The sequence below is a fragment of the Mytilus californianus genome, unplaced genomic scaffold (genome assembly GCF_021869535.1).
Source record: "Mytilus californianus isolate M0D057914Y unplaced genomic scaffold, xbMytCali1.0.p SCAF_22, whole genome shotgun sequence".
NCBI lineage: Eukaryota > Metazoa > Mollusca > Bivalvia > Mytilida > Mytilidae > Mytilus > Mytilus californianus.
The window spans coordinates 5,803,590-5,815,783 of record NW_026262671.1 but is presented as its reverse complement, the minus strand read 5'-3'; the positions used below and the strand labels follow the sequence as shown (position 1 = coordinate 5,815,783).

Sequence of the window (12,194 nt, the reverse complement as noted above, 5' to 3'; positions counted from 1 at the left end):
TATATTTATCAAACAGATCTATTTTGCAACATCTATTTGCCATTAAACAGCTGAGTGGTATTTTATTTCATGTTGTGACCCCTCAGCTCTGATCATCACTTCATACCAGTAAAAGCACGGTGGTATTTTTTTCATTTTGTGACCCCTCAGCTCTGATCATCACTTCATCCCAGTAAAAGCTGGGTGGTATTTTATTTCATTTTGTGACCCCTCAGCTCTGGTCATTGCTGCATACGAGTAAAAGCTGGGTGGTATTTTATTTCATTTTGTGACCCCTCAGCTCTGATCATCACTTCATACCAGTAAAAGCTGGGTGGTATTTTATTTCATTTTGTGACCCCTCAGCTCTGGTCATCGCTGCATACCAGTAAAAGCTGGGTGGTATTTTATTTCATTTTGTGACCCCCTCAACTTTTATCATCACTTCATACCAGTAACAGCTGGGTGGAATTTTATTTCATTTCGTGACCCCTCAGCTCTGGTCATCACTTCATACCAATAACAGCTGAGTGAAATTTTATTTTATTTTGTGACCCCCTCAGTTCTAATCATCACTTCACACCAGTAACAGCTGGGTTTAATTTTATTTTATTTTGTGACCCCTCAGCTCTGATTATCACTTCATACCAATAACAGCTGAGTGAAATTTTATTTTATTTTGTGACCCCCTCAGCTCTAATCATCACTTCACACCAGTAACAGCTGGGTTTAATTTAATTTTATTTTGTGACCCCTCAGATCTGATCATCACTTCATACCAGTAACAGCTGGGTGGAATTTTTATTTTATTTTGTGACCCCTCAGCTCTAATCATCACTTCATACCAGTAACAGCCATGTGGAATTTTATTTTATTTTGTGACCCCTCAGATCTGATTATTACTTCTTGAACTTAGTTACATATTTCAACAAGCAAAAAATTGCAGTTGCTGAGAAAAAAAAAGTGATAAACATTTTATATTCATGTAAATTAGTGTCTCTGTGTTGATTGCTGTGTATCGTCCAGCGGCAAATATTAAATGCATATTAAGGATTGTAAATGTTACAGTACCACCATTATTCTGGACTTTGTATTCGACTGACATGTTAACTCAAGCGAGCTAGCTCAAATAGCCCCAGTTTACAAGAATAAATGTCATCATACTCTGATATATTATTCTGACTCTGAGCCAAAGAGTCTAAGCTTTTTTCCCTAAATGATGTAGAATTGGCAGAAGGACATTTATTTACACACCTGAGTTCACCAGTAACTGAATTCTATACAAACAGCAATGTTATACTGTAAATTCAGAAATTATTGCGAGTTTTTATTAATGCAAATAATGCGACCGGGTGAGTATCGCATTAATATGAACTCGTATTCTGATAACTGAAACATAGACCTGTATGCAAATTTTTTGGAAATCACAATAATTCAACTCGCATTTTTGTCCATTCCTGAAAAATCGCAATAATAAATGCACGCAATAATTTCTGAATTTAAAGCAATGTATCTAGACAGGTCCATAATATCTTAACTCAAATTTGCCAGAAATATCACTTAAGTGTTGTATCTTGGTTAACATTTATAACAATAAAAACCTTGTACCAAACAGATTTTACACATCATCTAAGTGATCCATAAATTAATTGAACACTGGGCATATACTATAAAATATTACCTCAGGTGTTGTAACCAAGGGACTGATACCTCCTTGTTCTACAAGATATCTTGTGACCTGAAGATGTCCAGACTGAGCAGCCAGGTGTAAAGCTGTTTCTCCGTCTCTCTATAATATAACCAAATAACATGTAAATATTATGGACAATACTTTGTTATCAATATCAATAATATACAACATATCCTACAACTGACATTAAAACTGATAAACTGGACAATGTTGTGTAATAAATATAAACAAAATATATATCACATGAATCAGTGGCCAAAACTGAATAAAATGACCAGTCACACTTGTATTTATGTTCAATATAAACAATAAATAAACATGTTTTGTTGTGAAATGTCAAAACTTCCATTAAACCTGATATCTTAAAAAAAAATTTTTTTCAAGAAATGTGTAAAATAATTATATCAAAGGATTCAGTAGAACAAAACAAGCAAAATGAGACCCCACTTTATATGATTCTTACAAATATTTGTTCATTAAAACTGTCTAATTATCAACAGGATTTAGTGTAGATTCAGTATAATCATTCATTTGAATAAAATATTTTTTTTAAAGAAACATAAAAGAAGCTATATTTTCTGATTCAGAACAATAATATGAGTAAAATGAGACCCCACTTGATATAATTATTACAAATATTTCTTCATTAAACCTGTCTGATTAACAACATGATTTTGTGTTGATTAATAGTAATGTGATCAGACTAAGTAGATAACATACTGCTGTGGTGTCGATCTTACATCCTGTATCAATGAGAAGTCTACAGACCTCCAGGTGTCCTCTACTGGCAGCAAACATTAATGCTGTCCATCCATCCTCCTGGAATAATACAACTGACATCAAAACTTGTCTGATAAACTGGACAATGTTGTGTAATAAATATAAACAAAATATATATCACATGAATCAGTGGTCAAAACTGAATAAAATGACCAGTCACACTTGTATTTATATTCTATATAAACAATAAATAAACATATTTTGTTGTGAAATGTCAAAACTTTCATTAAACCTGATATCTTAAAAAAAAATTTTTTTTCAAGAAATGTGTAAAATAATTATATCAATGGATTCAGTAGAACAAAACAAGCAAAATGAGACCCCACTTTATATGATTCTTACACATATTTGTTCATTAAAACTGTCTTATTAACAACATGATTTAGTGTAGATTCAGTATAATCATTCATTTTAATAAAATAATTTTTTTAAAGAAACATGAAAAGGAGTAATATTTTCTGATTCAGAACATTAATACGAGTAAAATGAGACCCCACTTGATATAATTATTACAAATATTTGTTCATTAAACCTGTCTGATTAACAACATGATTTAGTGTTGATTAATAGTAATGTGATCAGACTAAGTAGATAACATACATCTGTGTTGTCGATCTTACATCCTGTATCAATGAGAAGTCTACAGACCTCCAGGTGTCCTCTCTCGGCAGCATACATTAATGCTGTCTCTCCATACTCCTGGAATAATACAACTGACATCAAAACTTGTCTGATAAACTGGACAATGTTGTGTAATAAATATAAACAAAATATATATCACATGAATCAGTGGTCAAAACTGAATAAAATGACCAGTCACACTTGTATTTATATTCTATATAAACAATAAATAAACATATTTTGTTGTGAAATGTCAAAACTTCCATTAAACCTGATATCTTAAAAAAAAATTTTTTTTCAAGAAATGTGTAAAATAATTATATCAATGGATTCAGTAGAACAAAACAAGCAAAATGAGACCCCACTTTATATGATTCTTACACATATTTGTTCATTAAAACTGTCTTATTAACAACATGATTTAGTGTAGATTCAGTATAATCATTCATTTTAATAAAATAATTTTTTTAAAGAAACATGAAAAGGAGTAATATTTTCTGATTCAGAACATTAATACGAGTAAAATGAGACCCCACTTGATATAATTATTACAAATATTTGTTCATTAAACCTGTCTGATTAACAACATGATTTAGTGTTGATTAATAGTAATGTGATCAGACTAAGTAGATAACATACATCTGTGTTGTCGATCTTACATCCTGTATCAATGAGAAGTCTACAGACCTCCAGGTGTCCTTCCTGGGCAGCAAACATTAATGCTGTCACTCCATTAACCTGGAATAATACAACTGACATCAAAACTTGTCTGATAAACTGGACAATGTTGTGTAATAAATATAAACAAAATATATATCACATGAATCAGTGGTCAAAACTGAATACAATGACCAGTCACACTTGTATTTATATTCTATATAAACAATAAATAAACATGTTTTGTTGTGAAATGTCAAAACTTCCATTAAACCTGATATCTTAAAAAAAAAAAAAATTTCAAGAAATGTGTAAAATAATTATATCAATGGATTCAGTAGAACAAAACAAGTAAAATGAGACCCCACTTTATATGATTCTGACAAATATTTGTTCATTAAACCTGTCTGATTAACATCAGGATTAAGTGTAGATTCAGTATAATCATTCATTGTAATAAAATAATTTTTTTAAAGAAACATGAAAAAAAGTAATATTTTCTGATTCAGAACAATAATATGAGTAAAATGAGACCCCACTTGATATAGTTATTACAAATACTACTGACTATTTATAATTTTTATAAGATGTTTCTATATTAGATCTTTATAAATATAACTATCTGACTAAAGTAGTTAACAAATCCAAGTAAAACCTTAGTGTAAAAAATTGTTTCTTGTTAAGAAGCCAAATAAGAACTTTACCATCTATTATTCAGAACAAAAAGATAAATATTTTAAAGAGAATCCCTTCATGCATATTTTCCCAATAAAACTGTCTGATTAAAAACAGAATTTTGATTTAATGTTGATTCAGTATAATGATATAATTATCAGTTTCTATACAGACCTATGGTAGTTGAACTTTGCAGGCTTTTGTTTAGATTTTTACTCTTATTACCAATAGTCTAGATAGGTGGATTGTGCATAGCAAATATGGTTTAACCCCTCCCCATTAAGTGCTGGTACCAGATAAGACAACCCAGGCCATGAATTGTTAGTTACTTGTTTGTCTATTTACTCTGAGTAGTAGTAAGGTGTTTGTGGTTGTTGTGATCTGTTGTATCCCAGGCCTCAACAATAACGCTTGTCCGATTGTCCGGTACCAGAGGAAAAAATTGTCGGACAAGTAAAAGCTATATTAAGCTTGTCCGACGGGACAAGTAAAATTATTCTGCATGAAAATAAATTTAATCCAACTTTGATTAACAAAGTAATTATAAACAAAAAACAAGAAAACAAGATAAAAACAAGTATTAATTTGACATGTTTACTTGCAAACCGATAATATTAAACTGGTTCTTTGTCAGGTACTTTTTAATAGGTAAAAGGCATACTATTCTCGGAAACCAGTTTTACTGATCCGAATCAGCGATGCGCTTTGTAAAAAAAGGTAACTTTACAAGACAGTTCTTCACCAGCTCGGAAACGATTCGGCTCCTAAGTTTAATAGACAGTTTGGCACCGTAGGAGACATATTTAATAGATATGATTAATAGACAGTTTGGCAACGCAGGAGACATTCGGGACCAAGACAAATCAGTACCTGGTTTCCCACCTTATTCTGTTGCTTTATAATAAATACCATACCGGTAATTTTTTTAACAAAAATATTTTTTAAATAAAAATGAAGAAATTATTTACCATGAAATTCACAAAATCATATTTGATCATATGTAGAAAGAAACAATACTTGCAATACGGTGACCTATAGTTGTTAATTTCTGTGTCATTTGGTCTCTTGCAGAGAGTTGTCTCATTGGCAATCATACATCATCTTCTTTTTTTTATTGATTGCATTTGAATAATCTTTTTTCAACTTAAACAACCAGGATGCAAATCCAATGAGTGTACATTGACAGGCCTATCAGACGGTGCCTCATGTGCAGAGTCTGATGAGACTTTGGCATTGATGAAAACTAGAACCTAAACCCTGTGACATGACTAGATTCAGTTGTTCTCGACTCATATTTTTGAAAAGTATTTCAAAAGATATAAATCAAATTCTGTTCTATTGTTTTAATTCATTTTGTTCCTTGAATCAACTTATAAGGCAAAAAAGGTTATTATTAAGATTTATTTTGGACAAGTTACAATTTCATTCGGACAAGTAAGTTTTGGGTTGTACTTGTCCTACTGGACAAGTTGAAAAAAAAGTTATTGTAGAGGCCTGTATCCTATATTTTAGGCAATTCCTGTTAATACATATTTATGAATTATCAAAATTATAACGTTTTCAAGAAAATCAAACTCATTTTGAGTGTTATTTTTAATAATGTTGGATTATAGGAAGTAGATTACGCTGTTGTCATTTGATCACAGGTATGTTTCACATTCAGTGTTGTACTGTGATAACATGTAGGTTTCACATGCAGTGTTGTACTTTGATATCAGTGTTTCACATTCAGTGATGTACTTTGATAACATGTATGTTTCACATTTAGTGTTGTACTTTGATTACAGGTAGGTTTCACATTCAGTGATGCTTTGTGATTACAGGAATATTTCACATTCAGTGATGTGATTTGAGTACAGCTTTGATTACAGGTATGTTTTACATTCAGTGTTGTGCTTTGATTACAGTGTTTCACATTTAGTGATGTGCTTTGATTACAGGTATGTTTCACATTCAGTGATGTGCTTTGATTACAGGTATGTTTCACATTCAGTGATGTGCTTTGATTAAAGGTATGTTTCACATTCAGTGTTGTACTTTGATTACAGTGTTTCACATTCAGTGATGTGCTTTGATTACAGGTATGTTTCACATTCAGTGTTGTACTTTGATTACAGTGTTTCACATTCAGTGATGTGCTTTGATTACAGGTATGTTTCACATTCAGTGTTGTACTTTGATTACAGTGTTTCACATTCAATGATGATTTTTTATAACATGTATTTTTCACATTCAGTGTTGTACTTTGATAACAGTGTTTCACATTCAGTGTTGTCCTTTGATAACATGTATGTTTCACATTCAGTGTTCTACTTTGATATCAGTGTTTCCCATTCAGTGATGTGCTTTGATTTCAGTGTTTCACATTCAGTGATATGCTTTGATAACAGGTATGTTTCACATTCAGTGTTCTACTTTGATATCAGTGTTTCCCATTCAGTGATGTGCTTTGATTTCAGTGTTTCACATTCAGTGATATGCTTTGATAACAGGTATGTTTCACATTCAGTGATGTTTTTTAATAACATGTATGTTTCACATTCAGTGTTGTACTTTGATAACAGTGTTTCACATTCAGTGTTGTGCTTTGATAACATGTATGTTTCTAACTCAGTGATGTGCTTAGATTACAGGTACGTTTCAGATCCAGTGTTGTACTTTGATTACAGTGTTTCACATTTAGTGATGTGCTTTGATAACAGGTATGTTTCACATTCAGTGATGTGCTTTGATTACAGGTATGTTTCACATTCAGTGTTGTACTTTGATTACAGTGTTTCACATTTAGTGATGTGCTTTGATAATATGTATGTTTCACATTCAGTGATGTGCTTTGATAACAGGTATGTTTCACATTCAGTGTTTTACTTTGATTACAATGTTTCCCATTCAGATGTGCTTTGATAACATGTATGTTTCACATTCAGTGATGTGATTTGATTACGGGTATGTTTCACATTCAGTGATGTTTTTTAATAACATGTATGTTTCACATTCAGTGTTGTACTTTGATAACAGTGTTTCACATTCAGTGTTGTGCTTTGATAACATGTATGTTTCACACTCAGTGATGTGCTTAGATTACAGGTACGTTTCAGATCCAGTGTTGTACTTTGATTACAGTGTTTAACATTTAGTGATGTGCTTTGATTACAGTGTTTAACATTTAGTGATGTGCTTTGATAACAGGTATGTTTCACATTCAGTGATGTGCTTTGATAACAGGTATGTTTCACATTCAGTGTTTTACTTTGATTACAATGTTTCCCATTCAGAGATGTGCTTTGATAACATGTATGTTTCACATTCAGTGATGTGCTTTGATAACATGTATGTTTCACATTCAGTGATGTTTTTAATAACATGTATGTTTCACATTCAGTGTTGTTTTTTGATAACAGTGTCTCACATTCAGTGTTGTACTTTGATTACAGTGTTTCACATTTAATGATGTGCTTTTAAAACAGGTATGTTTCATATTCAGTGATGTGCTTTGATTACAGGTATGTTTCACATTCAGTGTTGTACTTTGATTACAGTGTTTCACATTCAGTGATGTGCTTTGATATCAGGTATGTTTCACATTCAGTGTTTTACTTTGATACAAGTGTTTCACATTCAGTGTTTAACTTTAATATCAGTGTTTCCCATTCAGTGATGTGCTTTGATTACAGTGTTTCATATTCAGTGTTGTACTTCGATTACAGTGTTTCACATTTAGTGATGTGCTTTGATTACAGGTTTTATACTTTATATGTACAACCTTGTAGTTATGTGTTTTATACTTTATATGTACAACCTTGTAGTTGTGTGTTTTATACTTATATATACAACCTTGTAGTTGTGTGTTTTATACTTTATATGTACAAACTTGTAGTTTTGTGTTTTATACTTTATATGTACAACATTGTAGTTGTGTGTTTTATACTTTATATGTACAAACTTGTAGTTGTGTGTTTTATACTTTATATGTACAAACTTGTAGTTGTGTGTTTTATACTTTATATGTACAAACTTGTAGTTGTGTGTTTTTTACTTTATATGTACAAACTTGTAGTTGTGTGTTTTATACTTTATATGTGCTTTGATATCAGGTATGTTTCACATTCAGTGTTTTACTTTGATACAAGTGTTTCACATTCAGTGTTTAACTTTAATATCAGTGTTTCCCATTCAGTGATGTGCTTTGATTACAGTCTTTCATATTCAGTGTTGTACTTCGATTACAGTGTTTCACATTTAGTGATGTGCTTTGATTACAGGTTTTATACTTTATATGTACAACCTTGTAGTTGTGTGTTTTATACTTTATATGTACAACCATGTAGTTATATGTTTTATACTTTATATGTACAACCTTGTAGTTGTGTGTTTTATACTTTATATGTACAACCTTGTAGTTATGTGTTTTATACTTTATATGTACAACCTTGTAGTTGTGTGTTTTATACTTTATGTGTACAACCTTGTAGTTGTGTGTTTTATATTTTATATGTACAACCTTGTAGTTGTGTGTTTTATACTTTATATGTACAACCATGTAGTTGTGTGTTTTATACTTTTTTTGTACAAGCTTGTAGTTGCGTGTTTTATATTTTATATGTACAACCATGTAGTTGTGTGTTTTATACTTTATGTGTACAACCTTGTAGTTGTGTGTTTTATACTATATATGAACAACCATGTAGTTGTGTGTTTTATACTTTATATGTACAACCTTATAGTTGTGTGTTTTATACTCTATATGTACAACCTTGTAGTTATGTGTTTTATACTTTATTTGTACAACCTTGTATTTGTGGGTTTTATACTTTATATGTACAACCTTGTAGTTGTGTGTTTTATACTTTATATGTACAACCTTATAGTTGTGTGTTTTATACTTTATTTGTACAACCATGTAGTTGTGTGTTTTACAATTTATTTTTACAACCTTGTAGTTGTGTGTTATATACTTTATATGTACAACCTTGTAGTAGTGTGTTTTATACTTTATTTGTACAACCATGTAGTTGTGTGTTTTATACGTTTTTTGTACAACCTTGTAGTTATGTGTTTTATACTTTATATGTACAACCTTGTAGTTGTGTGTTTTATACTTTATATGTACAACCATGTAGTTATGTGTTTTATACTTTATATGTACAACCTTGTAGTTGTGTGTTTTATACTTTATATGTACAAACTTGTAGTAGTGTGTTTTATACTTTATTTGTACAACCATGTAGTTGTGTGTTTTATACGTTTTTTGTACAACCTTGTTGTTATGTGTTTTATACTTTATATGTACAACCTTGTAGTTGTGTGTTTTATACTTTATATGTACAACCATGTAGTTATGTGTTTTATACTTTATATGTACAACCTTGTAGTTGTGTGTTTTATACTTTATATGTACAACCTTGTAGTTGTGTGTTTTATACTTTATTTGTACAACCCTGTAGTTGTGTGTTTTACACTTTATATGTACAACCATGTAGTTGTGTGTTTTATACTTTATATGTACAACCATGTAGTTGTGTGTTTTATACTTTATATGTACAACCATGTAGTTGTGTGTTTTATACTTTAATATCAGTGTTTCCCATTCAGTGATGTGCTTTGATTACAGGTATGTTTCACATTCAGTGATGTTTTTTAATAACATGTATCTTTCACATTCAGTGTTGTACTTTGATAACAGTGTTTCACATTCAGTGTTGTGCTTTGATAACATGTATGTTTCACACTCAGTGATGTGCTTAGATTACAGGTACGTTTCAGATCCAGTGTTGTACTTTGAAATCAGTGTTTCACATTTAGTGATGTGCTTTGAAAACAGGTATGTTTCACATTCAGTGATGTGCTTTGATTACAGGTATGTTTCACATTCAGTGTTGTACTTTGATTACAGTGTTTCACATTTAGTGATGTGCTTTTATAATATGTATGTTTCACATTCAGTGATGTGCTTTGATAACAGGTATGTTTCACATTCAGTGTTTTACTTTGATTACAATGTTTCCCATTCAGATGTGCTTTGATAACATGTATGTTTCACATTCAGTGATGTGATTTGATTACGGGTATGTTTCACATTCAGTGATGTTTTTTAATAACATGTATGTTTCACATTCAGTGTTGTACTTTGATAACAGTGTTTCACATTCAGTGTTGTGCTTTGATAACAGTGTTTCACATTCAGTGTTGTGCTTTGATAACATGTATGTTTCACACTCAGTGATGTGCTTAGATTACAGGTACGTTTCAGATCCAGTGTTGTACTTTGATTACAGTGTTTAACATTTAGTGATGTGCTTTGATTACAGTGTTTAACATTTAGTGATGTGCTTTGATAACAGGTATGTTTCACATTCAGTGATGTGCTTTGATTACAGGTATATTTCACATTCAGTGTTGTACTTTGATTACAGGTATGTTTCACATTTAGTGATGTGCTTTTATAACAGGTATGTTTCACATTCAGTGATGTGCTTTGATAACAGGTATGTTTCACATTCAGTGTTTTACTTTGATTACAATGTTTCCCATTCAGAGATGTGCTTTGATAACATGTATGTTTCACATTCAGTGATGTTTTTTATAACATGTATGTTTCACACTCAGTGTTGTACTTTGATTACAGTGTTTCACATTTAATGATGTGCTTTGATTACAGGTATGTTTCACATTCAGTGTTGTACTTTGATTACAGTGTTTCACATTCAGTGATGTGCTTTGATATCAGATATGTTTCACATTCAGTGATGTGCTTTGATATCAGATATGTTTCACATTCAGTGTTTTACTTTGATATAAGTGTTTCACATTCAGTGTTTAACTTTAATATCAGTGTTTACCATTCAGTGGTGTGCTTTGATTACAGTGTTTCATATTCAGTGTTGTACTTAGATTACAGTGTTTCACATTTAGTGATGTGCTTTGATTACAGGTTTTATACTTTATATGTACGACCATGTAGTTGTGTGTTTTATACTTTATATGTTCAACCATGTAGTTGTGTGTTTTATACTTTATATGTACAACCTTGTAGTTGTGTGTTTTATACTTTATATGTACAACCATGTAGTTGTGTGTTTTATACTTTATATGTACAACCTTGTAGTTGTGTGTTTTATACTTTATATGTACAACCTTGTAGTTATGTGTTTTATACTTTATATGTACAACCTTGTAGTTGTGTGTTTGATACTTTATATGTACAACCTTGTAGTTGTGTGTTTTATACTTTATATGTACAACCTTGTAGTTGTGTGTTTTATACTTTATATGTACAAACTTGTAGTTTTGTGTTTTATACTTTATATGTACAAACTTGTAGTTGTGTGTTTTATACTTTATATGTACAAACTTGTAGTTGTGTGTTTTATACTTTATATGTACAACCTTGTAGTTGTGTGTTTTATACTTTATATGTACAACCTTGTAGTTGTGTGTTTTACAATTTATTTTTACAACCTTGTAGTTGTGTGTTTTATACTTTATATGTACAAACTTGTAGTTGTGTGTTTTTTACTTTATATGTACAAACTTGTAGTTGTGTGTTTTTTACTTTATACGTACAAACTTGTAGTTGTGTGTTTTATACTTTATATGTACAAACTTGTAGTTGTGTGTTTTAGACTTTATATGTACAACCATGTAGTTGTGTGTTTTATACTTTATATGTACAACCTTGTAGTTGTGTGTTTTAGACTTTATTTTTACAACCTTGTAGTTGTGTGTTTTATACTTTATATGTACAAACTTGTAGTTGTGTGTTTTTTACTTTATATGTACAAACTTGTAGTTG

General features: G+C 30.7%; 1 protein-coding gene across 19 annotated transcripts in view; it reads right to left on the bottom strand.

Moving 5' to 3' along the window:
- Positions 1-12,194, bottom strand: part of LOC127732177 (uncharacterized) — a 145,865-nt gene that overhangs the window by 100,011 nt on the left and 33,660 nt on the right. For 7 of the 19 annotated variants that reach the window (XR_007996109.1, XR_007996107.1, XR_007996108.1 and 4 more), the window contains exons 1-4: positions 3,710-4,080; positions 3,050-3,148; positions 2,390-2,488; positions 1,661-1,768 (exon numbers count right to left, since the gene is read on the bottom strand). Coding sequence is in view for 13 of the 19 variants with exons in the window: in XM_052241249.1 (XP_052097209.1) it covers positions 1,661-1,768; positions 2,390-2,488; positions 3,050-3,148; positions 3,710-3,829 (426 nt within the window). In the remaining 6 variants the exon portion in view is untranslated. Of the gene's footprint in view, positions 1-1,660; positions 1,769-2,389; positions 2,489-3,049; positions 3,149-3,709; positions 4,081-12,194 lie in introns of those variants that run through there. The other 12 variants (XM_052241240.1, XM_052241239.1, XM_052241238.1 and 9 more) reach the window with 5 other exon arrangements.